We start from the raw sequence: 27,689 nt of genomic DNA on the forward strand, positions 1-27,689 counted from the left end.
CAGAAATTCTGCCTCCTCACAGGAGAGAGCACAGTACAGCCGTCATCAATGCTGCAGTGAGTGGAAACATTCAATTATGGGCAGAAGAGAAGCCTAAGGCCTTGGAAAGGTCTTTGCTTTATAAAGTTGTGGCTCCTGCACTCTGTGTCGCAATCCTAGCTGCTGGCATGTGTAACCATAGCTCTTCAGCTGGAGCCACACTATAAAAGTCTGCAGCGTAAGCTGCTGAGCACAGATGGTTATCTGTAAATATCTCTATTTAGATACATAAATTCTAATTCTACCTCTATGTACTGTAAACATCTGTAACATGCATAAAGCAGTAAAACACAGGTTTATGAAAAAACATGGGGCATGTATTTGATTCCCAGTTATCGATATTTTTCTCCCACCTTCAGTATTTGCTTCTTATAATAAACACAGCATTTACTTAGTCTAACATCCAGAATTATTCAGGACAACAGTGATCTTGGAACACACTAAAACCTGTTTTGGGCTTTTATCTTACTATTGTTGGACACTTGTGAAAGGGGTACAAGAGGACATCATGGTGAGACTGCATGGTAATACCAATAAGTAAAATGGAAGAAGAAAAGTATAAATGCTGCATAATCACTGACATTTTAGGTTGAGAGGAAACTATTTACAGCTCTAGTAACCTGAATCAATCTTAAGCAGTAACACTCAGTGCTCAGAAGATCCTGACATGGTCTGAGGACCGATTGTATCTCAGATGTTTTCTACTGTCAGTTGGAGGTAATTGTGGCTTCTTGTTTCCAGCCAAAACACAGCTTTGTTTCTTATATTATTATTGATTTTGTCTTAGATTGTCAAACTAATAATTTTGAAACTATTTCTAATAGAGTATTTTTATTTCTATACTCCCCCCACTCCCCACCCCCCCACCCCCCCTCCCCCGCCCTGTCCCAGTGCTCAATTTGAAATACATCTCTGTGTGTTGAGATTAAAAGCTTTACTTCCACTAATTTTCACACTTTGAGCAGCCTGAAAAGAGCTGGTTAGCTCTGATTTCATGGTTTCCGTCGCTTCGAAGCAATCTGCTAGGTATAGCACAACCCAGCGGCCAGTGTGAGCACAGCTTCTGCATGGGCACAATTAATCGGGAAACCAAACCAAACCAAACCAAACCAAAACAGACACGCTTTAATTCGCTAAACCTAAAATCTGGGTATGAAAAGAGATTTCAAAGTACTTTTGGTAACTAAGAAAAAGTTCAAGCTGTAGCTCAGGGAACATTCTCCTGCTTCTCAAGGAGGCAGCCTGGGAGTCTCTGCCCAGCTCTTTGCTCAACACAACATAAAACCTGTGATGTGGTAGTTATAGCTCTGGATGGGTGAGCTCAGTTGTGCTGGGCTGGTGAGACTGGAAACACTCTTCCCTTCAGGTTTTATCAACATCTGCCACAGAACAACTTTTTGCTCCTCTGCTACATCTCTGTGCAGATGGAGTTGAACATTAGGATAACGACCATAAGTAAAAGAAGTCATTTCACAAGTTGGTTGTACAAACGAATTTATTGTTAGATGAAACAAAACAAAACAGAAAAGTATTTTTTTTTCCGAGACAGAAATTCTGTTGCATTTTAAGTTGAATACTTCTAATTATAGTACTTCAAAACTTAAAAATTCCTGTATTGATTTAGCATAGTCTGAAGTACTTGGCTTTTCCGTATCTGAATGCACAGCACTGAAATGCAGTTCTCAGTCTGACCATTTGCAGTTGTGGATTCATTGGGATGCTCAGCTCCAAGAGAAGCTGCATATATTGGCTGAGTGTGTGATCACAGTCGTGCTATAAATGGATAAGTCTCCATCGTGTTGCTCTCCAAACAGAACTTGATGTGTTTGCCTCAGGAAAACTGGAGTGCTTTATGTTTCATAAGATGGATTCCAGTTGTTTGCAGAAGGAGCCTCTATGCTTTGGATTTATTTGAAATGTTTGTTGAATTCAGAAAGCATCTTTTTTCACTATCATGGTGATGTTCAAGCACATGATAGTATTCTGCTCAGAATCATCAGGGAATGCTTGTAAAATAACATCATAATATCCCTAAAATCCAGGAAGAAAACGAGGAAATTAGTGCACAATGCTGCCCATTCTTGGCACAGTCACCCCTTGAGGTCTCAAGCTGCCTAGTGACCCTTTGGTTTAATGCTAAATCATGGTGCCAGAGATGTGAGAAACCTCTGGTCATAGTGATCAGCTCCGCACTGTGCGCCTTACTGAACACAGCATGGGCAGTGGTGGCCCAGCTGTACCCAGCAGCTCCCGGCTCACCTCCCCTCACAGAGCAGCTGTTCCTGGACAAGTAGAATCCTGTTTGTTCAAACCTAAGCCTTTATCACAGCTGCAATTCACCCATGTTTTCTTGCAGTGATCACTACTGTAAGCAACACTGGTCTTTGAGTCAGCTGGGCACCCACAGTTCTGTCCATGTATATCCTGCAGTCTGATCCTTTAAGCAGTGCAACTGTAGATCTAGCTGTAGTCTAGCGACTTGTCACACCCTTGCACAAACAGGATTAGTATACATCAGGACAAAAGACATCATCATCGCCCCTACTGAACTTAGGTCCTACTCTACCTCCTTTGAAACCTTCCTCTTCTGACACAAGCTAGTGATGAGCACTTGGGAGCTGAAGGGTTCTTTGGACTAATCTAAAGACCACAGTGTTTGTACAAGTTTCTTCTTTCTAGTAAAAGCTGATTAGCCATAAGGAAGCATCAGGTATAATCATGTAATTCTGCACTTCTGTTAAGTATGCTATTTTAACATTACTATCTATTTGAATAAAATGAAAAGTACCTTTGGAAACAATGTTCTTTTACCTTTAATGTCAAATTCTGTTTCAATCGTTTCTGTAAAACAGATAAGCACAATAAAAATGGTTACTTAAACATAAAGCTATCAGTGAAACTTCACAAATAACTTCAAAGCAATATAGCATATTTGGAGATCTGTTCTTCTGTTCTAGTCTTTTTGGCTTTTAACTGACATCCTGAACGCTTTAGATGAGAGCCTTTGTCACGCTAATGTTGGTTAGCTTATACTACAGGATTGACTCTTCTCTAACAAAACACATTCTATGTGGGTATAGATAGTATCTCTAAAACACCGCCCAGACACTTACCTGAATAAACTGTTCTGTATGTTAGTAGTGACCCTAGATCCTCTTCAGCTTTGTGTGCAGACCACTCAAGTGTAGTGTTTCCATGTCATTTTAGAAATGTTAGCAATAAAAGTGTCATAGTACAATAAAGGGTACTACTAATCCCAATTTACAGAGATGGAAACAACGCTATAAAGACATTAGAGAGTAGAATTTGAAAACAATTTTAGCAGAGTTCTGCCGCCAGAGAACTGCCTGCTCTAAATTCTGCCATCTGAGTCATGAGGTGAGGGGTGAAATCATGGCTTGACTAGAGCCCACCTGTGTGCAAGCTGTGATTTAGACACTTTGCTCTCAAATGGTGAAGCATTGCACCTTTCAGCACCTTAAGCTGCTGCCGCCAGGAGACAAAGGTTCCAGAGACAGAATGGACACCTCAGTGATGGTTCAAGTGCTATAGCGCAGCTAACCTTGATGAAGCTTCACCTTAATGTTCCCGGCTCTTCCCTCTAAGTGAGATGAATTGATCATAAAGAGAAAATTCTATACGCGTGGGTTGATCAGTTAGTCTTTTCAGAAATCTGCATGGTAGCAAGTACCAATGACCAGGTTATGCCACAGTCTGCAACCTGCAAGGTAAGGTTTCCCACTGACCTCCTTTCAGCCCTCCACACAGAGAATATTCGTCATCAGTCCCACTGCACATAACTTGTCTCCAGCGCAATGCTCTGGCACCTTCATACCAGACTGTGAAGACTATCTTCAAATAGGCGACATCACTTTCTAGTTAAGATATTGCAAGTAAAAAAAGAAGTAACTGGTAAGGAGGAAAAATACATGTGCAGACATACTATTTCGACTAAAAACTATTTTTTTCCTGATATTTCATTTTTTTAAAGTCCCTAAAAACAAATAAATATACATTACTTGAAAACCGTTCTTTCCAGAAAAAAAAAAAAAAAGTTGGTTTATTTTACCAAAAGGCATCAGTCTCAAGAAATATTAGTGACAAATTTCAAAATCTCTTTCAATTTCTTCAGCAAAGACAACAGTGTTCACTTAGCTCCATAGCTCTTCCCTAAGAGATTCCACACATATAATTTTAAGCAGGTATTTTAAACAAATAGTCCAGATTGCTGGTAGCCATCATAAAGTTACTTTACCAGGGAAGTAATCTTACCCCAGCTTCAGAATTTTCACGGAGCAGGTGAAGTTTGAGATATAGGTCACAGGCTAATAGAATCACAGAATATCCCGAGTTGGAAGGGATAAGGATCATCAAGTCCAACTCCAGGCTTCAAACAGCACCGCTCAAAAATCAAACTATATGTTTGAAAGTGCTGCCCATACATGTTTCATTACACAGTTTGCCAGCTTAAAACTGGTTTTAAAGATCAGTTTAAAGCTAGATTTACACACACACTCTATTACCATATTTCCAGTTTCTGGAGTGTGCATATTCATAGTCCTGATGTGCTTGGATATTTTCTCCCCTTAAAATAGCATGGGTCTTTTTCAGACCAGAAAAGGATGTATGCACCAAAAGTTTATTTGCTTTTTCTAGAAGTACCTGAGCTGACTCACAATGGTACGTGCAATGCCAGTCAGTGCTCTGAGCTATGGAACCTGCACAAACAAGTCAAATTCAAACACTCTTATTTTCACAAACAGTTTAGAAATCATCATTTCTGTCCATCGCTGTAGTTTATTCATTCCATTGTTAATCACAGAAAAGTATCTCTTAAATAAACTGACATTTAGGATGAAGTGGCAGTTTTTTGCTTGTGTCACTTATTATTTCTTTGCATTCGGACAATATAATTCTCTAGGCAATAGTGACTCACTTGGAATCCAGGTAATAGCAGCATGCCAGACGGATCTGTTCAGCATGCTGCAGGGTGTCACGTTAAACTTGAAATAATGAGCTGAAGAATCTACAGGATAAAATTATTTCATGTTGTTAGTGAGAATAGATTTCTCCAGTGAATTATTGAAAATGTATGTATGTATACACTTAAAGTAAACAAAAACACAATACAAATAGACCTAATATAAAGTATATATTATACAACTGTGTAATCTAATTATTTGTAGTAAACATTAAAGATCTTTTCAAATGATGCTCCTGATTGTTTACATGGTTAGAAGGCAAAAGCAGCATCAGATTACTTTGTGACTGAGAAGTAAGAAAAGTCATTTGTTGGATGAATTACAATTTGCACTCAAACAGGCAAGAAGTATGCTTCTTTCCTTTTCAAAGTCACACACTTTGCATTAGAATTATGCCATCAGGATCCTCTGATAAAAATATTCCTACTTATGCTAGCTGTGTATTATACATACTAGCATGTTGCCCAAGGCTAGCAGGCCAGCTCAGGTTGCGACAGTGACTTCATCATGATTTATAATGAGCTCTGTCTTCTATTTTGTGGATTCAAGCAAGGGTTGTGCAAAAGGACTGTCTGACTGCTGGTAATTGGCAGTCATGTTCTGATCTTAACTGCGTGCAGGAAATTATGCTAGAAAATGGAGAACAAAACACACCGTAGTCTCAAAGGCTCAGTTTGCAAGCTTAGGCCTAACACAGACGTGTTACATTTTTTAAATGAGTGTTAATGGAAAGCAAAATACCCAAGGTAAACATTCCCTCTTGTGCTTTAGTTTGTATAGATATTTTACAGGTGATATGCACTGGTAGTGCGCATAGACGAGCTTCTTTCCTTGAAAAATATCTATCTCCTAGAATTCCTGCCTTCCTGCCATTGAGTATACATGTTCACAAGGAGCTTGCTTGGCCCTCACAGCCTCCTTGTGCCTGCAGAACTGATGAAAAAAGTCAGTGAACTACATGGATCCCGTCACCTACTGCTCAGAGACAGCTAGCAACCAGCAGAGAAGCTGTCTTGCTGCCCCAGAGCTGCACTGCCCCCCAGCCTGGCACAGCGTCACATAGGCTGTTTTATTTTTCAATATTTTAAGTGTAAAATATTAATTAAATCAGTATGGGTAATTTGGACAATACAGAACTTCCAAACCAAATTCAAAACCCCTATCTTCCAGCTTTTCCTGAATCAAAATATGCCTCATGCTTTCTCTACTGAGTAGTAAACACCTTCCCTCTTAGCTACTGCAAGCCGCCATCGAGGTAATACTTAACATTTATGCAGCATGATTCTTATAACAGGGTGATTAAGACCAGAAATATACACCAGCTGAAACTCTTGTTTATATTTGCCTGATTCATCCAAGAAACATACAGAAGAGAAGGTTCAGTTTGCCTTAGATTAATGTAATTATTGCACACAGGACAGAAAGAAAAGAATAAGCTAGTTTCTACTTACCACAAAAAGCGTACGATAGTTCTAGATCTGATGATGTACAGAGAAATTCACTGGCTCCAGGAGTGAACAAAATGAAAAAGATAAACTCCAACATATTTACTTATTTTGATCGGTATTGGGCGGAATGCTTCATTTTGGGGAAAGAGGAACAAAAATGCAGAATGGCCATCCTCAGCTTCACGTCTCCAGGGAATATTTGTTTTGTTCTGTCAAATTCTCCTAATTTCCTTAATTAATCCTATTCCAGTGCTGTCAGTTATCTTCATCATTAATTTCATGAAGAAAAAGTATTTCTGCCTTTGTTGTTACATCTTCTCCAGACAGAACAGCTCATGTCACAAGTGAAAAAATGAAAGAGAAAACTGTGTGAAATGAGGAAGTGAGAGAAACTAAAAATACAATTACCAGAAGAATGTAAAAGGCAAATGGGGCTGACTCAACAGGAGCAACTGTTGGTAAGGCTTGATTTCACATGCTCACAAGGTTTCCTGTACATAATAAAGAAAACTTACACTCAAACGATGAAAGCCTAGTCCACTCTTACTGGTGTTGTAGTCAATAGTTCTCATATGTTTCCACACTGAATTTCTTACAAAGCTCATCATACCATAAGAGAACTCAGACATTATGGATATAATGCAACCAGTTAACTTGTAGAACCACTGAAGTTCTCCTCTATGTCAGCTACTACCTTCAAAGCTTTATCACGGTTATACTTCTTAATGACAACAACGTTAAAAACCCATAAAATTTCTACTAATGGGCTCTACGCCCCTCCCCCTAACTCTGTGACCTCTTCTGATGCTCTTCACTGCAATCTCTAGCAGAAAAGCTGGATCATGCAATTCATGCTGGAGCATCGAGTCCAAACCCTGAACATTTTGTCAGTACAGTACATGTTAGGGGGGTTGGAACCGGATGAACAGTAAGGTCCCTTCCAACCCAATCCATTCTGTGATTCTGTGACTTCAGCTTTATACAATTTCCCTGACAGAGTACATACACCCCACACAGACTTCAGCTGTTGTTTAACAGGACACTATAAAACATGCAAAACATTTGTAACCATGGTAACATTAGTTATATTTACAAATGGTCTTTTTTTTTTCCTTAAAAGTATCAGAGTGAGTAATAAAATAAACATAAATCAGGATGCCATAGTAGCTGGAAAAAGAAATGCAATAGTGAATCAGACACTGAAGAGTAGCTACCTCATACCTGTGGCCAAAGAAAACATTTGTTTTAAATCAAAAAGCTCCAGCCACTGATCTCGAGTGAGTCTAATCAGTCAGAGAACAAGCCAAGACTGACAGTAGACTCAACAGATCCAACAAAAGTCACAGGCCTGTTTGAAGTAGGTGGGAGACTGCACTGACTGTAGGGCATTGACATGAGGTGACCCTGCTGAATGTGTGCCCCTCTGCTGCCACACTGGGTCTTGCTTCACTGCACAGCACATTGGGTAACTGATGGACTCATCAGAAAGAAATCCGTAGATTTACAAGGTCATACATAAAAGCTCTCATAACTAAAATGAAGACAAACACTTTGTTGAATCCTGTGACTTTCCAGACCATGTTCAGTGCTATGATGTATTTTCTCTCACCTTGTTCAGTGCTATGATGTGTTTTCTCTCAGCTACTGCCATAAATGAAATAGATGAGGAAGGAGTCCCCCCTGGTGGCATACACAAAGACGTGGGGAAGCCCTGCATCCTCTGCTATTCCTTGTTGCAGTTGTACTGCACGAGACTTTTTCAGTACTTAAAAAAAATCGGCATAACTCAGCTTCATTTTTAAAAGGATCTGGAGTCTAATTAGAGAAATGTAACAATGAGTTCTACTGGCATCAGGGCTAAAATTTCATGACAATGAAGTCTGAAACCTTTTCTATCATGTTTGGTCAATAGTGTTCATTTTCTAGAGTATTGTGATCATTTACTTTCATTTCAAACTCCTTCACAACTACATTTCATAGCTACCGAGTCTCACATCCATTTAACAGAAGATAAAATAAATCCAAATTCAGCGAATTTAGGAATTTTCGTTTTGGCTACATTTGAGATGCTGAGAATAAAATGTAACAACTCCAAACCTCCTGATTTGTGTTTGAAAACCTTAAACAAATGTATAAGACTTTTATCTTTCTTTCTCAGTACATCCAAATAAGTGCTGAGACCGCATGTAATTGCTCTTTAAAATAATAACTTTGCATTTAGATCATTGGCTGCAGATGAGTAGTGTGACCAGATGAGCACTGAAATCTCCCTCAGGAGAGCTTTATAATATACTTTAGCATAATATCCCATTGCAAGAAAAAGAGAAACAAAACAACAAACAACTACAGAACCCATACCAACAGTATTCCAGGGCAGTAGAGGAAAGCACTGTGTTCCAAAGTGTTTGTCAGACAGAATTAAATATTATGGAATTGTGGCACATTATGGAAGTGGGGTCATGACCAGGGATACTAGGCAGAGCTGGAGGATTCAGCTCTTCTGTATACAGCTGACGGAGTGCTGGGAGTGCTGAGGAGATGCATCCCAGAGCATTGCACCAGTAGTGAGTTTGTGCCATAGGAGACAGTAAGAAAATAGCTGTAGAAAGGAAAAAAAGGGAGTGATGTGAATTATTCTGAATGTATTTTTTAAAATGCTGTATGCACTTTGGCTTAGTGATGTGATTTGGAGATGTCACTTTAAGCTATCTGACGCTGTTATAAGTGAAGTACATGCAGACAAAGCTTTAAACTGTAGAAATAATTGTGCTGCAAATAATTTTGTCTGTTGCCAGTAAGCTTAGAGTTTATTCTTTCCAGGCCAAGTTTAGGATCAAAGCTTATAGTTATATTCCAAAGTATACAATGAACCATTAAACTTGGCAGGAAGAAGAGAAAGCAGAGGATAAAGGCAGAAGAAAGGGCTGTGTTCTACTTGAGGCTGAACAGTCAGAAATCATACCACAGCAACACTGCCTACCAGGGTATTCAAGAAATTAAGACAGCTGGACAAGTTTTCTGCTTGCTCTTGTTCTTCTCTGCTTTAAATAGCCGCTCATTTGAGCTTATTTTAAGCTACTCTCTGAGGCCTGTATAGCTGTGCTATAATCTTATTACAGTAGATCCAACTCTTAGCTCACTTGTCCCATTTCTTGGGGGGGGCAGAAGAAGGCTATGTGGTCATGAAGAAATTGATGTTATGACTGTGGAACTCCACGGTAACCAAATTACAGCAGTTTAACAAGTTTCCACCTATGAAGTTATAGCGAACAGTCATAATAATTCACATACTCTACCTTTTCATGTTACAATTTCATTAAATTTCCATCACCTTAATTAGAGTCTCACAGTACGGTGCAAAAGTATCTACTCAGCTCTTCCTCATCTTTGCCAATGAAATTACTTTGGTGTGTAATAAAGTACGCTCCAGTGAAACCAGCTAATTTTAGGAAGTGTGCATAGGAATGTGAAGCACCTCAGCACTTTAAAGATTTCTCTTTGAAATCAAAAGGGGATCATTTTCTGATCAGAAGACTGAGGGTCGTGGAATAATTTATTTAAAAAAGAATATGAACAGATAGGTACTGCTGAATAATACAGATGAATAATACTGTGGACAAAGCCAAAGACTTTGAGAAAAACAGAAAGGAACACTGGTAAGAGAATACCACATAGCCAAAAACTGAAAAGAATCTGCCTGTATCCTGTTTTCCAATGAAAACAGCAGTCATCCACAACCTTCTGTAGAAGCTCTTAAAGCCAGAAGGGGATAGAAGACAAGCATCTAGGAAGGAGATTTGAGTCATTTCATATGTTCCTGCTCTTCACACCAGATTGAGCAAAATCAGTACTACAGTAAGATGCAAGACCCAGCTGCTTATAACAAGAAATGGGTTGGCACTGGAAGGCTGCAGGAGCTTGCAACTCCTACAGAAGGTATAGCCTTGCAAATAAGACAGCTTGTAGAGCACGTCTTTCAAAAGACTGAGCTTCTATATCTGTATTTCCTCCAGAATCTCTACTCACATGTATGTACACATTCTTCAAGTCTTATAATTTTTTTTCCATGATGCATGCAAGTTAGCTACAACTGAAAAAAAACTAGCAGAGATGAAAACATTTGATTGTAGGAAACCCTCTGCAATTATAACTGCTTTTCCCCAAAGGTATAAAACTGAAGAAAAATAAACAAGAAAATAGTGGTTCACAAAATTAAGGAACAGGGAATAAATTTAATAAATGAACAGGGAAGGATGTGGAGCAGATACGGAAAAATAAATAAATAAATAAAAACATATTAAGCCAGTCCTCTAGCAGAAATGTGTCAGTAGCAAAAGGGGCTGTTTTGCTTCATGCACATTTTCTAGCTTAGAAGGATGTCAATCATTTCACACTTTCCCACTTGGAAGTGCACTCAGTGCACTATGGAACACATCCAAACTTCAGTATCCTCAGAACTGGATTGTGCGTTATGATAAAATTATGGGTTCTGCAAACTATCTGTATTCAGTTAGACCATTCAGGACCCAAACAGAAATGCATCTATAAGTCTTTTTGTATTACATTTCCATTTTTTTTTGTTTGTTTGTTTCTTTAATTCTAACATAAAGAACACGATACCACTGCTTGAGTACTAATTTGCTCTATCTCAACAAGTTCCAGGGATCTAAACCAAACAGCTATGTTTAAAAGAATCCATATCTGAGAATCCCGCAATTACAAACAAGAACAGTCAAATGCCAACAGGAAATGCGACAAAAGCATTCTTATTTGGTATCCATAACAATGTCTATGAAGAATCAGAGCTTGTTTCCTGACTTAGAGTCTGCCAATCTTGAAGTAAATAAATTGTTGACTCGGCAGAATATTGTACATCCCAAGTAAATTTCACCATCCCCATTGCTGGAAAACAGAAACTGTTTTCACATTTTAATAAGATTGCAATTCTGTATTAAAGTACCATTCAAATAAAGTTATGTGATTACCATTATTTTCAAGGTGCACATTGGAAGTATAAAATACTTTTGTGAGACCACATCATGGCCACAATTATGAAGTACTTATGGCAAAAACCCGGGCTTTTTTCTTATTTATTTATTTATTAAATCATCTATGTGTCAGAAACCCATTACTAGCTTACCTGCATTTCACAGTCAGGAGATAAAGAGGTACCAGAGATAATATCTCCTTGGGTTTGTTTGTTTGTTTATTTTTTGAGAAACGTAACCACCTGGATGAAAATCTCTTCCTACTGTTGCTTCAATTCTTATCCAGCAAAATTCCAAATTTCAACAGTAAAAATGCTTTGCATTCAGAAGAAAAGGCTGAGGATTTTGGTACTGCTCAAGAAGCACATACACACAAAGTTGGGGCCTTCCTTTTATTGACTCTTCAAAACTCCTTCCTGTTCTTCCTCTTTGGCATTCAAAGATGAAGTTAACTTTACACATGAGCACAAGCAGGAATTAACACATCTGACATGAAAACAACATACAAATGTTTAATTTGGTGTAAAACATGACTTAAACAAGTACCATAATCACATGATTAGAATTATTACTGGCCTCCTGCCTTCAGTATAATGCATTAAACATACAAAAATATATAACCGCTTACTTATCAAGTGATATTGGCCTAACAGCGATAGATCAGGCTTTTCCAAATAAAGCTGCTAATATGAATCAATTTGAATTCTGCACATATTCTTTTTTAATTCAATAATTTTTTAAGCCTCAAAATTTTCAGGTCCTTTGTTATTTGTACACAAGGATCTGTCAGTTTATGTGACAAACCTCTGCTTGGTTCAAAAACATTCAAACCCAATTTCCAAACAGTACAGAACTAATTCAAACAAATTAGTCACATGAGAAGATCTTATACTCTTCACTTGAACTAAATGTGACTTCCTTTGCAGAGTTAAAAATCAAGACATATATTTCTAAAGGCACAAGCTCTAAAGAGTATTCTGCAGGAGATTCCCTTTCGTTTCCCTGGCTTTCATAAATGCCAAAAGAATCCATTTATACCACTAGATGCCCGTACTTCAAATCAGTACAAATATTTGTCTTAGCAAGATTTTCACGGCATAGACCTTACTTCTTTTCCGTCTCTGGGAATGGAGCTGCTTGGGAGTGTGATTCTAACCCAGGAAACCATTTAAGTAGCTGTGAATAGTGATTGCTGTGACCCAGCTATTCTTTCCATCATTTCCAGAGACCCACAGACCTCTAAAAGGAGGCTACAAGAGGAGTTAGCAGTAATATCTGCCTGTCTTTTGAAGTGAAGGCCAACCCTACTCTCATGGGATGAAAAGTAGTGTCCATTAAAGAGCCCGACCTTTCTGTGTTAAGTACAGTTTCTCTCTAATCTTAAAAACTTACAATGTGCTTGACAGGTAATGAACATTCCAGATTTTTTTTATATGAATCGTTCCTATTAAAGCAGAGATGGTGAGTGTGCAGAACAGTCCATGCATGTAACAGTTCTCCTGCTTAGTTAATAATAAAAAATAAACCAAGAACAAGCACAAGAAAAACAGAAGCTTTTTCAATGTATTTTGTGCTATTAACTCTGAAGAAGCTCTACATGTTTTTTACAGGCTTAAAAAAAATTAGTACATTCCAAAACTTACGAATCTCAAATGTTACCTGATACTTTAGAAACCGCAATACAGTTTAACTTTCTTTCACATTCGTAATAGTGCACAATGAACATTAAGTGACATTCCTTTTCTTTAAATTATTTTCTTTCACCATCTTTCTCTACCTGCTCGAAATCAAAACAAAAGGCTTTGTCGTAGCCCATGAGACGGTTGTAATCCTGAGGATCCGGGAAAAGAGTTGGATTAACAAGCATTGATTTAGTTTTAGCATAAAATGTTGTAAACATCTTGGTGATGTCTGGAATCTTTACATCTTTCTGATGGAAGACAGTTGCTTTTTCTGCCAAGATTGCATTGTACGTAATAGCTGTGTACGTGTCCATTTCCTCCTTATAATAGAGTCGAATTACATAGCCCTTTGTAAGGATATGCAAAGTAACTGGAGTAACGAATGTAAAAAACCCTATCACCCCATAAAATGCAGCTTGTAGAAGCAGGCTGTCAAATCCAATACCAGTTTTCAGTATGAGGTAGGGTGCCATGAACAGGTTGAATATGCTGGTGGAGTAAGAGAAAAATCTCACACCTACATAGAACAAAAACAAAAATAAGGTTAATACTTATAAGTAAAATTGTCTCTATAATTACCTGTGTTCTGCTACAACAAATTTTTGTCATTACTTGACTGAATTACTATTGAAAAGCCTTTTTAAAAACACTCTCAAATAGAATAAATCATTAATAAGTACCAGGAGGTCCAGTCTTCTCTTCCTGCCACTCTCACAGTTTGTTATATTCATGCTGGGTTTAATCAAAGCTAGTAGCTGACTTTATGTCTGTGATGAACTCTGCTATCATGCAATTATACAGATGTATGCATTTTTCACTTCACAGACAGGAATAATCATTAACGGTATGGATGGGTACTTCTCTCTTCATCAACAATCACATTAAACATTCAGTTTGCATTAAAGAGAAAATTTTGCTTGGTCTCACACTGTGTTTAATTTGAAAAATGTAGGTTATACTACATTCACAAGTATTCTGCAGCCATCTTTCATACAGACTGAAAGACAGCAGCCTGTACAAACATTTGAGGTTTTAGCAGAGTGGAGAGAACATCTGCTTTCTTAATGTTGCATTTAAATTGTTTAAATGTTATATGTATATATATATATATATATACATAAATATATAAAAGAAGCAATAAAGATCCTTTCAAGTTACACACCTAACACTGCTTTTGCTAAGTTTCCTTTATAAACCAATCTTCCATGTTCTGGGTGGTCAGAAGGGGCGGATGTGCTGAGGCTGCGAACTGCTACCCCTTGAAAAGATGCAACCTGGAAGATGAAAGCAACGTCAGTACCTATCAGCACTTCAGAGAATCATAGAACTGAATCATTAAGGCTGGAAAAGACCTCTAAGATCATCTAGTCTAACCATCAACCATGCCCACTAACTCATGTCCCTCAGTGCCACATCTAAGCATTTCTTGAGCACCTCCAGGGTGCTCCCTAGACATCCTGTTCCAATACCTCACCAATCTTCCTGAGAAGCTTTTCCTAATACCCAGACCAAAACACGAGAAGATTCTCTGTGCCCTGAACCTATTCCAAGCAACCTGAATTAACCATTAAGCTTAGGTTATATGCTACCGGATCATTTAGATTGGAAGTCCTCTAAAGTTCAAGCCCAATTGTTAACCAAATACGCCAACCCAGCCTCCCCAGCTCCAGCCCCTTTCCCTCCCGGCGCACCTCAGGGAGCGCCCCGCAGCCGCTCGGCAGCCGCCGTCCCCCGGCAGGCCGAGCCAGGGGCAGGCCCAGAGGGCGGCTGCCAAGCGGGAGCCCGCGGTGCGCCGCACCCCGCAGCCAAACGGGGCCGGGCCGGGAGGCAGCGGCACGGCAGCAGCCGGCGGCGCGGAGCAGCATGGCAGCCACGGCTCGTCCCGCAGCGCCGGTAGCGAGACACGTGGAGAACGGAACGGAACGGGAACGGGAACGGAGCGGTGCACACGGTGCAGCACCGCAGCCTCCGCCGCCGCCACGCAGCCACAACCTTTGGTTCCCCAGCAGGAAGGGCTCGGCTGTAACACAGCGGTGTGACTGAGCACGAAGCTGCGGCTGAGGTTATACCGTGAGAATGTCGGCAGAGAAAGACCTGGAGGTCCTGATGGACGAAAAACTCAACATGAGCCAACAGTGCGCTCTGGCAGCCCGGAAAGCAAATGGGATCCTGGGCTCCATCAGGAGAGGGGTGGTCAGCAGGGATAGGGAAGTGATTGTCCCTCTCTACTCTGCTCTTGTGAGGCCCCATCTGGAGTACTGTGTCCAGGTGTGGAGCCCTCAGTACAAAAAAGATATGGAGATTTTGGAAAGGGTCCAGAGGAGGGTCACAAAGATGATCAGGGGGCTGGAGCACCTCCCCTATGAGGACAGGCTGAGGGAGTTGGGTTTGTTCAGCCTGGAGAAGAGAAGGCTGCGGGGTAACCTCATTGCAGCCTTTCAATACCTGAAGGGAACTTACACCCAGGAGGGGAGTAAACTCTTCGAAAGGGCTGACAATAGCAGGACACGGGGAAATGGTTTTAAGTTAAAAGAGGGAAGATTTAGGTTGGATGTTAGGGGGAAGTTCTTCACTAGGAGAGTGGTTAGGCCCTGGAACAGGCTGCCCAGGGAGGTTGTGGATGCCCCATCCTTGGAGGTGTTCAAGACCACCAAGGTCTTGCCCACACCTTGTGTGCCCCGGTGGCGCAGTGGTAGGAATTCCACCTTGCAACACCGGAGGCCCTGGGTTTGAATCCGCCCCTGTGGCGCAAGTGGTAGAAGTGCCGCTCTGCTACACAGGGGCTCGAATCCCGGGGGTTGGACTCAATGATCTCTAAGGTCCCTTCCAACCCACACCAGACTATGATACTATGATGATGATACCAGGTTGGACGGGGCCCTGGGCAGCCTGATCTAGTACATGTGTATGTTTGGTGGCCCTGCCAGGCAGGGGGGTTGGAACTACATGATCCTTGAGGTCCCTTCCAACCCGGCTCATTCTGTGTGAGATTCTGTGAAACGTGCACAGATAAACATGGCAGCACTGCCAAGGACGAGCGGCCGGGCTAATCCTGGCGCTTTGTTGGCCAGCCATCGTGTACACTCAGCATCAGTTCCATCCGGCCCCGCTGCAAACCTTGTTATCGCACCTTCCCAGCCCTTCTTCTAACATGGCGGACAACGCCTCGCACCCCCCATAAACTACAGTTCCCGGCATGCCCCCCTCCTGCCGCGCAGCACGCCGGGAGCCAGGCGCTCTCACTCCTTCCAAGGGCAATGCGCGGGGGGCCGGATGTGCGCCGTGACCTAACGGAAGCGCTTGGGAGGCAGCTGGCCCGATACGGCGGGGCCCTGCGAGCGGGGCGGAGGGAGCGGCACCGGAGGGTGAGTGGTGGACAGGGCTCGGCACGGCCGGCACAGAGCTGGACCCGGGGTCTGCCCTTGGGAGAGCAGCGAGCCTCGCTGCTGAGGGCGGAGGGCCCGGAGCGCTGAGAGGAGAGGCCTGGAAGAGCCGGGGGCGTGTAGGGAGGTGGTGTGGGAGGTACACAGGGGTTCACAGCCTGCGGTTCTGCTGCTGGGAGCGAACAGCGCGTTAAAGTCTCTGTTAAAGTCAACCCGAATTCCACGCGCCGCAGGGAAAGGGGCTTTCCAGCAAGCTGCTGTAATTAAATATCGCTCTTCAACTTTTTTTTTTTCCGCTACAAATGACGTCCACCCTCTTCTCACGCCGTGCCCTAAAGAAAGGGCAGGAACTAAGGCCGAAAGAATTTAGGATGCGTCCTCTGGGGTTGTTGTGCCAAGGCGTGAAGTGCTATGGCTGAAATGGTCGGTGGATGTAAGCAAAACCGATGGGGAAGAGCGATAGACTGACTGAAGTGTTGTAAAGGAAACGTGCTTCGGAGCAGCCCGTGCTCCTTAAAGGCAGACGTTGTTTTAGTGTAGGTGGCCATGAGCTTTGATAAGTTACTGATGGCTTTAGGTATATGTGTGAAAAGTGTGACACTAGCAGGCAGCTCTGGGGGCTGGTGTTACCTATAATACGTAGTATTATTTAAAGGGGCTTTAAAGATGATTAATATTGAGGATTGTGATATGAGCATTGCACTTTAGGGAGATGTAGCCATAGGTTTGCTGTTTACTTGGGTTTGCTCTGGTTCTGCTGCTGCAGAACTTCAGTTTGGAATGTAGATGTGTGTATATATATATACATACATCTTGCAGACCTTTAGGATAAGAACAGCCTGTATTATGAGTATCCCCTCCCATACTCAATTTTCTTACTTTTGCTATGCTAACAACAAAAGCATAATTGGGAGTGAAGTGCTATTTATTAACTGATAGGGTCCTTAGAAAGGGAGGTGTTTCTCTCTAATACATCTTGAGATCAGCTATTTAGTGTGTAAATAATTTTTTTCCCTGAGATTTGCCATCAACACTGAGAGATTTCAGGTATGTGATCTTTAGAAACTTTAATCACTTCTGGCATTTCTTTGTAATAGAGAAAAATCACGTGATATTTTTTCTTCCTATTACTGAAATGGTGATAGACTGATGTACCAAATTTCTTATAGTCCTAATGTGAGGAGTTAATACTGGTTCAGTGAGGAGATCCAGTTTTGTAAGATACCCTCTTCTGTCTCTCACCTTGTAAATTTTGCCCAATCCATTTGCCCCTTATACTTTCTATGGGAATAAATTAATATCTTTTGAAAGCTTGCTTAACTTCAGGTGGTTTTGCTGTGTTTTTTTGGAATTCTCTCTGCATGCCCTACATTTTGTCCTAGAAATATATATATATATTACTCTGATTATAAATACATATATGTATTTCAGAGTAAAATATCATTCATATATATATATATATATATATATTTAATCAGATGTATATTTATATATTTAATCAGAGTAAAATAAAGGAATTTTTATATAGGATTTTTATAAGTTTTCTTGCATCTGGAAAGGCTCAGAATGTAGTTACCATTGTTGTGAGGTAGTTTGCATAACTGTAGTTTCTGATGAATGTTTCTGATGAGAGACCAGAAGTTGACACTGTATTAATAATTTGGAAGCAGCTTTATTCCCTCTACCAGCTTGAGATATAAAGTAACCAAGGTTTTTCTTGTATATTAGGGAGAAAACTCTGAGACTTATTTTGTTTGTTTCTTTTGGGAATTACTGGAAAGTTTCTTAAGAAAAAAGAATACCTTAAATAAAGCGAGGCCTTTGAGACTCCATACCTGGCATTGTATCTCACCTGTTTGTTTGAAGTAGCATTCAGCTTTAGCTGAACCTTCCTAGTAAATGAGCCGATCTGGCAATCTTGCTATACTAATTTTCCCTCTAAATATGTTTCAATCCATATTTACGTTATATTTTGTGTACCCTAAACAGCAAATATTAAACTGAAGATTAGTATTTTTAAACAAGCTTCTCTTTAGGATCTACATTAGGACTATAGTTTGGAATTTAAGAGTAAGACACTATTGATTTTGCACACAATGGCCTTTCTTTTCTGAAGATTTCTTCCTGATTTACAAATGACACTCAGAAAATTCCACATCTGGCTTCTCAACAAACCCAGGAATTGTGAAGGCATTTTTGCTATTTGCCCCACGTTTTCCGTAAAGTTGATCTTACAGAACACAAAAATGCCACCAACTGAAGCGTACAAAAGACGTGTGTGTGCCTGTACTGCACAGCTAATGAATTGGAAGCCTTTTGAGTTACCCTACACCAGAATCTGAGTTTCAGACATTTCTCTGTGGGAACAAAGAATCTGAGTGCTTGCAAATGTTTGCATAGATTTAAGTTTCTTGCGCTAACTGGACTAAAAAGATGACGTTCTGGAATGTGTGCGGCAGTTGTGTGTGTTCAGTTAAATTAACATAGGCCCATCGACCATATTTTAGCCTTCTGGGCTTAGAAGGTGTAGAAGGAATCACAGAATTGTAGGGGTTGGGAAGGACCTCTAGAGATCATCTAGTCCAACCCCCCTGCCAAAGCAGGCTCCCTACATCACGTCACACAGGTTCTGGGTGTGTTGGTTGACAAACATGCAGTTTTGGCCCTAAGTTAGGAAAGGGGTTGTGGGCTTTCCTTTTTTCTTACATTTGATGCTCAAGAGAAACAAAATCAAAAGTAAACTCACTACACCACACTATTTCTTCTTGGGGTTGTGAGGAGAGTAACGTATTTAAACACAGGAACAGGAACGTTTGCTTTGTGTTGACAATTCTGGTGGTTTATGATACTCATATTCTATCTCAAGGTGTAAATGTGTTACTGCTTCCACTAACTTGTGTAAGCTCATGAACCAGGAAGGGAGTTGACTGAAGAAAACAAGCTGTGGCTTGTGCAAGATCACGTTAATAATATCTCAGATAACTTGGGTGCAGTTGTTGGAAAGAAGATGCTTTTCACTAAACAATCATGTTGAAATGTTCAGATCTTCATAACGTATCATGACACACTTCTTGATCCAGAAGAGGAACCAGTACTTGCTAACAGTGTTTTAGTTTTGTTACAGATTTTCCAAATTTCCTGTTTTCTTTAGCTTGTATCTTTTACTGGATTGATCCTTTTATGCTCTTTACTGTCAGTGTTTTGTCAGAAGAAAATCTATATATGTGACTCTTAGTCACAATTATCACTTTATTTATTTATTTATTATTGCACATTGTTATGTCTGAATAGATAAAGTGGAACCAAGTTCCATCCCTTGCTTCCAAGGTGAATATAGTGGGATGTATGATGTTACTATCTTAAAAGTAGGTAGGCTTCCTGAGCCTTCTGTTTTTAGCGCTGTTATGTTACTTTTGTTCTGTATTAGCAATGCACATTTTATTCTTTGTTAATACTGTTATGTTCAACAATTGGACTTAAACTAAGGAATAATCTTGGCGTGCTTTTCCCTCTTTGCTTATCCTTTTGATGAATTGTATTCATCTTCATTTTGCGAAGCTGAACAAGCAAGACTTTCTAATTTTTTTGTTATACAGCAGGCTTTTTGGTCATGTCAGTAGCTCCTTTCCATAGTGTTTCCAATTTGAACTACTTCTGCCCAGGTAACCAAGAAGATCAATGGCATCCTGGCTCGTATAAGAAACTGTATTGCCAACAAGAGCAGGGAAGCGATTGCCCCGCTGTACTCAGCTCTGGTGAGCCCATACTTCAACTGCAGTGTTGAGTTTTGGGCCCCTCACTACAAGAAAGACATTGAGGCCCTAGAGAGTGTCCAGAGAAGGGCAGCAAAGCTGTGAGGGATCTGGAGCCCCATCCAACCTGGCTTTGAATGCTTCTAGGGAGGGGGCATCTACAGCCTCACTGGGCAGCCTGTTCCAGCATCTCACCACTCTCCTAGTAAAGAATTTCTTCCTGTCAAACTCTACCCTCTTTGAATTTAAAACCATTTCTCCTTGTCCTCTTGCTACGTGTCTTTATAGAAAGTTCCTACCCAGCTTTCTTGTAGGCCCCTTCTGGTACTGGAAGGCCACTGTAAGGTCCCCATGGAGCCTTCTTTTCAAAGAAGATAATGAATTTTCATACAGCTTCAATTTATGTGCTGTTTTTCAAGACCAGTGAGTCACTTCTTTGTGTGATAATCTGTTGCCCTTTTGTCACAGTTCCTTAGTAGCCCTTTTCAGTTCAGCTGATGAACATTTGCATCATCTTACTTTATTCTGTTAGACAATTGTGCTCATATCGCACTATTTTAACACCAGATGATTTTCCTTGTCCAGACTCCATCTAGTTTGCCTTCCTTTCTTGTTATCAAGGAAATAGCAGATTAACTTCTTACATGCTAGGTTACTAACATGTGAGAGCTTGAGTAACCAGTGGGATTATTTCATACTTCCTTGCCTGAAATGGTTATGAAAAAGAGGAGATAGAAGAAATCAACACTCAGCACTGAAGTACTGTTGAGAAGTGAAGCTGTCTGCAATAGCAAGAAACTGCAGCTCTCAGAGATCTGACTCTCTTGACTTTGCTCAGGAATCTCTGTAAAACCTCCTCCAAGTCAACTTGCTTGCTTTTTTTTTGTGGAGATGAGGGGAGCAGTCTCTTCTGCTTTTTCACGCCTCCTTGGGATCCTTCTCAATAGTGAGTAATGGCAGCTCATGCGTCTGCTTGTTGCTCATTGCTTTTCATAGCAATTAAATGAATTATCAGAATTCTTAGGAGACTTTGTGCTGCCCCAACCCCCGGGTTTCTGCTGAATAACTACCCAGAATCACTGGTCATTTTTTGCTGAACCTTTGGGCACGCAACAGTACGTCATTGATTTGTGCTGGGTTAATGTTTGGAGAGTAGCTGTAGACACGAAAGGAATTTTAGGACAGCAGGTGGGTGGAATTTCTCTTTCATAGTTTTCTTTGCCACAGCAGAGATGCAGTTCAATATAGAGAACTGCACGCTGAATCTGAAAATACTAGATCTGTTATGCAAACAAGTGCTTTCATTTCTATAATCCTTTCAAATCGTTTCATGGCACATAACATCTGCAGCAAGCTGAGTGTCAGCTTAGAAGCAGTGGAATTCCTGGTTAACTTACCGTGTGAATACCTACATTAAATATCTGGAGTAGATTACCTAAATGACATTGATGTATGTGTCATGAACTCTCAGTCATCTAGGAAGGGCAGCTTGGAGGGCCAGGTATTTAATGCACACTGATCAGATTGTTCGTTGAGCCTTTTCTTCTCCAGCCTAAATTCCCCAGCTCTGTCAGTCTCCCTGTGACTGACAGATGCTCCAATCCAGGTTGCATTTCAGTGTATTTTGTACTGAGGAACCCAGACCTGGACTCCACATGTATCCCACCAGGGCTGAGTAGAAGGGGAGGATGCCTTCACTCAGTGTGCTGACAGTCGTGTGCCTCCTCGATTAGTCTGGGACAGTCGTGCTCTTCTTTGCTGTAAGGGCACATTGCTGGGGTGTGTTCTTGCAATCCCACAGCCTCTCTACCAGCACCCTTGGATCTCATTCTGACTGAGGCACTGGTTGGCCTCCAGTCAGTACTGTTGCATAGTGTAATTCTTCCAAAGGTGCATTTGCTGTTGAACTTTGTAGAATTCCTGTTTGCCCTTCTCCAATTTGTTGTGGTGTCCAGTGAATACCAGGATACCCTCATGATGCAACAACCCCTCCTGTATTCACAATATACTGAACTGTTGTCTGACTTTTCTTCTGTAGACACACTGTTTATTCTCTTCAGTGCCTTCTGCGCTATGGCGGAACTTGCTTTCTTTATCTCCCTGCTACAACTGTGTGGGTGGTGGCTGTGGTAATACGAGTGTAACAAGCTCCTGAAAAAATATTGGCATGATCATCAAGGGCTGTTAAAAACTATAAAGAAACATTTTCTTAGCAAAACTACAATTTGGAGATTCTAGAATTTGGTAAGCTGGTGGGATATATATGGCAAAGAACAACAACAAAAGCCAACCCAAACCAAGAAACACCAGGTTTCAAAACAGTATTTAGTGTCCGTGACACTGTATGCTTTGTGTTGTCATATTCTTTTTAATAGCCATTATAATAACATAAAAGTTAATAACTAGTGCTGACTTAAGAAACTGTATTAGTGACTAAAAACATTGCCTTGTGTATTTTCAGACGCTCCTATTGCAAAAGCTGTGGTTGAAAAGAAATAATTTTTTTATAAGAAGAGAATGGGTAAGTGGATTTTTCTTAGGTTTTCATTGCTGTTTGTCACGTGAAACATTTTAGCTCTTTAATTGTTAAGAGGAGTTGGGCTATAAGACTCTTAAGTGTTGATCTTGTAGCTTTTTGTGTGAGAGTGTGTGTGTTGTTTTTTATTGTAGCCTGAAAACTTTGGGGAACTTCCTGCTAATGTACTTTTTAGAGTATTTTTGTGTGTGTGTGTGAATGTTTGTTTATTGAGATAAATATCTGTCTAACAGTAAAATGTAATTTATCCTTAATATACCAAATGGTGAAAATGTATGTGCTAAAGTAGAATGCCTTTGTGTTTTATCGCACAAAACTTTTAAATACGGAACAAGAAAATTTCCCTCTATAGCAGCTGAAATTTCTCAGTTTTCTCATTGTTTGCTAAGGTCAGTCTGTTCAATTCCAGCTAAGAGATCATAATAAGGACTGACAGTTAAATTACTGTGCGTGTGAAACTTGGTTAATCAAACCCGTCTCACTACAAGTGATGGTTAATGAAACAAGATTGGAAAGATTCTGGTGCTAGCTATACTTCTTCTGAAAAGTATTTTATTATCTATGGCACTGATGGCAAATTACTGACATTGTCAGTAACTAACTATATAGTAATTCTATTTTTATTTCAAATTCACAAAACAACTTAGTTGATGAGGAGAATATTATATTTGCTATAGCAGCAGGTACAGTGAAAGATAATACATTATAGTTAATGTACTTTATATTTTTTTGTTTTGTTAGAAATAAAAACAACAATAACAGCAGATGTCAAGTTTGTAGTTTGTTTTATCTCTGTACTCCTGCGTGCAGTCATGAAATACTGGCAGTGGATTACTCTTCTAGAAGCGTATAAGTATCATCTAATTTTCCAAGCTGTTAGAACTTTGAAGACTTCCAGTTTTACTGTACTGCCAAAATTAATACTGTCCTGAAAATTAAATCTTAGGTGTGGTGTCGATTTCAAGTATTAATTTCTAACAACTGAAGCAATACTTAGCATGTTGGTTCTGTACTCCATGCAGTATTTGAAGTATGACATTAACTTCCCAATCTGAATATGATAGAAATTGTATATTTATTGAGTTGAGATTTTCTTTGCATTTTAAACAAAAGTGGAAGAAAGGCTTAAAGTTACGATAATCTTTATTACACTTCACAGGAGTGCATGAAGACCAACTCCAAAGTCATCTTGGTTCTGAGCATGATGTGGGTTCAGAATAGTCATAGAATCACAGAATTGCAAGGTTGGAAAGGACCTACAAGATCACGTAGCCCAACCTTCAGTGATTCCTACCCCAAAAAGCATGTTGTCAAAACAGATAGGCAGGTACATAGTAAGACAAAAGAGGGGGAAGAGAGACAGGAAAAGCATAGTCAAAACCATTATGGGGTCACTTCACAAACTTACTGGGTTTTTGTGCTTTCTCACCAAAGTCGCAACATGAATATGCACTAATTTTCTTAGTCTGACTGGCCAGTGAGCAAGGAATTCATTCAGTTTCAGCTTTCTAGCATAGACGTACTTGCTTTGATCGCTTTCATTTCTACTGTACTTCAGAAAGCATTTTTTCTCTTGTAGTCATTATTTCTAAGATATTAGTTTCATATTCAGATGACTTTTAAGTTATAAGTACTGGCATGCCAGAGGTGGCAATAATTTTGTGAATAGAAGTAGCATGTTCTTCAAATGAGTAAATTATCATCTGAAGGAAAATTTCTTTGCTACACAGATTGTTGAAATCATGTCAGAATTTGATGATGGAGAGAGGGGAGATGTTAATCAAAATAGATACATTTTCTAAAAATTCCTCTTTTGAAATAGGTCTCCAGACTCTTCAGAGAAGTCTTGAAATGTGCAAATATTTACCTTATTTTTGGTGGTCTGCAGTGGTTCTTCCATCTGCAAACGTGGTCATGGGAAAGGCTCAAGCTTGTGTTCTTAGTAATTGGAATCAGTCATTGTATACTGAAGCTGTTGTTTTCTGTCGCAGATGGAGAGGAGAAAACATACGGTGGGTGTGAGGGCCCAGATGCGATGTATGTGAAGTTAATATCTTCTGATGGCCATGAGTTCATTGTAAAAAGAGAGCATGCATTAACATCAGGAACAATAAAAGCTATGTTGAGTGGACCAGGTAAGTGTAACAGATGTAATCCTTTCATGTCCTTCTCTTTCTCTGTTGAACTATTTGAATTTCTGTTATATAGTGGACAAAAGTTGGAACAAATAATAACTTGTTCAAACCATTTCTAATTCCATTTCCATTGGAATAGTCCACCTCTGTGGTGCATTGTATACCATATAATTGGACTCTATGTTTCTGGGCAGCTAATAATTTTACGATGTTATTACTACCACTTTCCTCTGTTAAATGAACTTGTGGTCATTACATGAAGCTTGCAGCTTTCAAATTCACGACAAATGACTCCATTGCTACCTTGGTGGTTGAACTTCGAGTATTCACGAAGTCATTATGTCAAGGAGTACTTGAGATTAATGGCACAATTTAGTGTAAGTTTGAAGTAGAGATAAATTAACCAAAGGGAAAGCCCTCACGTGTTACTAAGTTTGTGAGACTACTCCTGGTTTAAGTGTTTGAATTAATTGTTGAAGCATGAAAGGGTGGAGAAGAGAATGAGTTGACTTGCATGTTTTCTTTCTTCTCTACCCTTGTCCCAAACAATTACTTTTGGTCAGTTAAGTAGAAGTAAGCTGTATCAACCTCTGATCCAAATATGGTCATTCACTTTTCAATTGTGATGAATGGAATTGCTGCCAAGATCTATTTGCTGAGTATACTTCCAAATTACTCAATAATAGTTGAGCAGATTAATCAATTAAAATTCTCAGCTTAATATTCTGTAAAATAAACATGAAAATACATTGCGGATCCATTGTCTAATTCAGTCCGTATCTGCCTCCGAGGTGTGCAGGAAGAGTAGTTACAAAACCCGCTCCAAATTTGTTCTGTGATCTGTAACAATATGAAGAAATAAAATGCAAAGAGGGCTGGAAAAGTGTCTCTGTAAAGAAGTCAGCATTTAAGCATGTTTTACGTAAACATTTGTAAGATAAACAAGTTTGCAAGTAAAGTTATTCTTACTGCCTACAGGCCATAATTTCACTGATGTGTAAGCATTTTCTATTTAAGTATGGTGGCATTGTCAATATGCTAACAGTTGTGTTGCTTCCTACTGTTTCTATTATAGACTTTAAGGCAGATTGGCTTCAGTATGTGTGTTCAGATATTTCTACGCAAATATATGTAGCCATTAGTAAATGGCTCTGCTTTGTGGTTATAATGAAAGGGATCTCTACAAGGATATTCCTTTAGAGATGACTACATGCTGCTAGATCACCTATAAATATGGAGTATATGTTAGTGGGCTTTGTATTGTCTTTCAGCTTATTAAGTTTTAAGTTGGGAGATAAGAAAAGCAGTGACAAAGATAAAAGTAGAGGAAGGCTGTGGGACTAACAACAGGATGATTTTGTATTCTCTATGTCATGCTTAGAGGGCACAAAAGAAAGGTTCAAATATACTTGCGTTTTGAGATTTGAGCTTTGGGTAAAATGTTCAAATCTAGCAGGGATAAGCCCTTACAGTATGTAACCTTTCCTCCAGTACAACTAGGGTTTCCCTCTTTGTCCCTACATGCCTTTTTTCCCACAGCTTGTCAAGTTAGTGTATCTTTAAGGCTTCAACCTTGCGTCAAATCTGCCAGAAACCATCCAAGAAATTCAGCCATAGTGGGAGGAGACAGAACTGATGAGTGTGCATATGAAAATATGGAACATATGTAAAACATTTTTTTTTTCTTGAGGAAGATAAATAATAGCTAAATAGATAAATAATAGCTAAAATTTTGTATGTATACCTCTTTTTCTAAATGATATTGTGAGCTTTAGTGCTGAGCACATTGCAGTTTTAGAGAACCTCTCGAAAGCAAGCATCAGAATTACACGTAAATTACTGGTGCAGTGGTTCAGAATATTAATGTGTTGCAGCCTAAATGAACAAACATTTTCTAATGCAAGGGATCCTCTTATTTGTGAGGGTTATGAGTGCAAAACACCCTGCTTTGCACTGAAGAACATAGCAGCTAGGAGTATGGAACCCAGCAAGTCTATTTGGAATATGTTGTATTTTTATGCTGTATTTTATGTTGTATGAGAGTGGTTAGGCCCTGGAACAGGCTGCCCAGGGAGGTTGTGGATGCCCCGTCCTTGGAGGTGTTCAAGACCAGGTTGGACGGGGCCCTGGGCAACCTGATCTAGTAAATGTGTGTGTTTGGTGGCCCTGCCAGGCAGGGGGGTTGGAACTACATGATCCTTGAGGTCCCTTCCAACCTGGGTCATTCTGTGATTCTGTATTTACTGTAGTAAAGTGTTTCATTTTGTGGTGAATTGAGATTCTGATTTTTTTTATTTGTTTGTTTTCCCACAGGACAGTTTGCAGAAAATGAAACAAATGAGGTGAATTTTAGAGAGATCCCATCCCATGTCCTATCCAAAGTATGCATGTATTTCACCTACAAGGTCCGCTATACTAACAGCTCTACGGAGATTCCTGAATTCCCAATTGCACCTGAAATTGCACTGGAACTTCTGATGGCTGCAAACTTCTTAGATTGTTAAATAAAATAAATTATAATAAAAATGTAAAACTTTTTTCAGTATTTAATACATGTAGTTAAGTTAGTAACTTTTTTCAGATAGCATGTTGCGTGTGTGCTGTTGAGAACTGTAAAGTTCACTGCAGAGGCAATTGTCTTCAGTCCTTTTGCATATAGCAATCATTCAGTTGAGATTTGTTTTGCTGCTTACACAAATAAGGACCTTTTCACAACTGAGACAAATAAACAGATATGCCAATTA

General features: G+C 39.8%; 3 protein-coding genes across 6 annotated transcripts; 1 reads left to right on the forward strand and 2 right to left on the reverse strand.

Annotated features, from left to right (window-relative positions):
• Positions 1-1,516: 1,516 nt before the first annotated feature.
• On the reverse strand, positions 1,517-6,838 carry LY96 (lymphocyte antigen 96). Of its 3 annotated transcripts, none has more exons than XM_085537281.1 (5): positions 6,473-6,838; positions 4,976-5,065; positions 3,786-3,914; positions 2,851-2,880; positions 1,517-2,070 (listed from the first exon to the last, which is right to left on the reverse strand). In XM_085537281.1, exons 1-5 carry the CDS (start codon positions 6,564-6,566, stop codon positions 2,060-2,062), a joined length of 354 nt encoding a protein of 117 aa, XP_085393407.1. In that variant the 5' UTR covers positions 6,567-6,838; the 3' UTR covers positions 1,517-2,059. The 3 variants fall into 3 exon arrangements, 2 of the variants coding, with proteins under 2 accessions (XP_085393407.1, XP_015711289.1); XM_015855803.3 differs by having other exon boundaries at positions 2,828-2,880; XR_014942518.1 differs by lacking the exon at positions 1,517-2,070 and adding an exon at positions 3,517-3,640 and having other exon boundaries at positions 2,830-2,880.
• A 4,997-nt stretch (positions 6,839-11,835) lies between these two features.
• Positions 11,836-15,097, reverse strand: TMEM70 (transmembrane protein 70). The gene is made up of 3 exons (XM_015855802.3): positions 14,831-15,097; positions 14,302-14,413; positions 11,836-13,656 (listed from the first exon to the last, which is right to left on the reverse strand). The coding sequence occupies exons 1-3, from the start codon at positions 15,002-15,004 to the stop codon at positions 13,208-13,210; spliced, it is 735 nt and encodes a 244-aa protein (XP_015711288.2). The 5' UTR covers positions 15,005-15,097; the 3' UTR covers positions 11,836-13,207.
• A 1,340-nt stretch (positions 15,098-16,437) lies between these two features.
• Positions 16,438-27,689, forward strand: ELOC (elongin C). Of its 2 annotated transcripts, none has more exons than XM_015855795.3 (4): positions 16,438-16,504; positions 22,736-22,795; positions 24,802-24,945; positions 27,259-27,689. In XM_015855795.3, exons 2-4 carry the CDS (start codon positions 22,792-22,794, stop codon positions 27,447-27,449), a joined length of 339 nt encoding a protein of 112 aa, XP_015711281.1. In that variant the 5' UTR covers positions 16,438-16,504; positions 22,736-22,791; the 3' UTR covers positions 27,450-27,689. The 2 variants fall into 2 exon arrangements, with proteins under 2 accessions (XP_015711281.1, XP_085395564.1); XM_085539438.1 differs by lacking the exon at positions 16,438-16,504 and adding an exon at positions 22,290-22,518.

The sequence above is a fragment of the Coturnix japonica genome, chromosome 2 (assembly GCF_054131305.1).
Source record: "Coturnix japonica strain WE chromosome 2, WE-NBRP24, whole genome shotgun sequence".
NCBI lineage: Eukaryota > Metazoa > Chordata > Aves > Galliformes > Phasianidae > Coturnix > Coturnix japonica.

Coding starts and splice junctions, on each gene's coding strand:
- ELOC (XM_015855795.3), top strand. Junction 24,946..27,258: donor AGCTATGTTGAGTGGACCAG/GTAAGTGTAACA, acceptor GTTTTCCCACAG/GACAGTTTGCAGAAAATGAA.
- LY96 (XM_015855803.3), bottom strand. CDS start 6,566: ATGTTGGAGTTTATCTTTTTCATTTTGTTCACTCCTGGAGCCAGTGAA. Junction 5,066..6,472: donor ACTATCGTACGCTTTTTGTG/GTAAGTAGAAAC, acceptor TTTATCCTGTAG/ATTCTTCAGCTCATTATTTC. Junction 3,915..4,975: donor TGCTATTACCTGGATTCCAA/GTGAGTCACTAT, acceptor TATCTTAACTAG/AAAGTGATGTCGCCTATTTG.
- TMEM70 (XM_015855802.3), bottom strand. CDS start 15,004: ATGCTGCTCCGCGCCGCCGGCTGCTGCCGTGCCGCTGCCTCCCGGCCC. Junction 14,414..14,830: donor GCTGCGGGGCGCTCCCTGAG/GTGCGCCGGGAG, acceptor TTCATCTTCCAG/GTTGCATCTTTTCAAGGGGT. Junction 13,657..14,301: donor CTTAGCAAAAGCAGTGTTAG/GTGTGTAACTTG, acceptor TGTTCTATGTAG/GTGTGAGATTTTTCTCTTAC.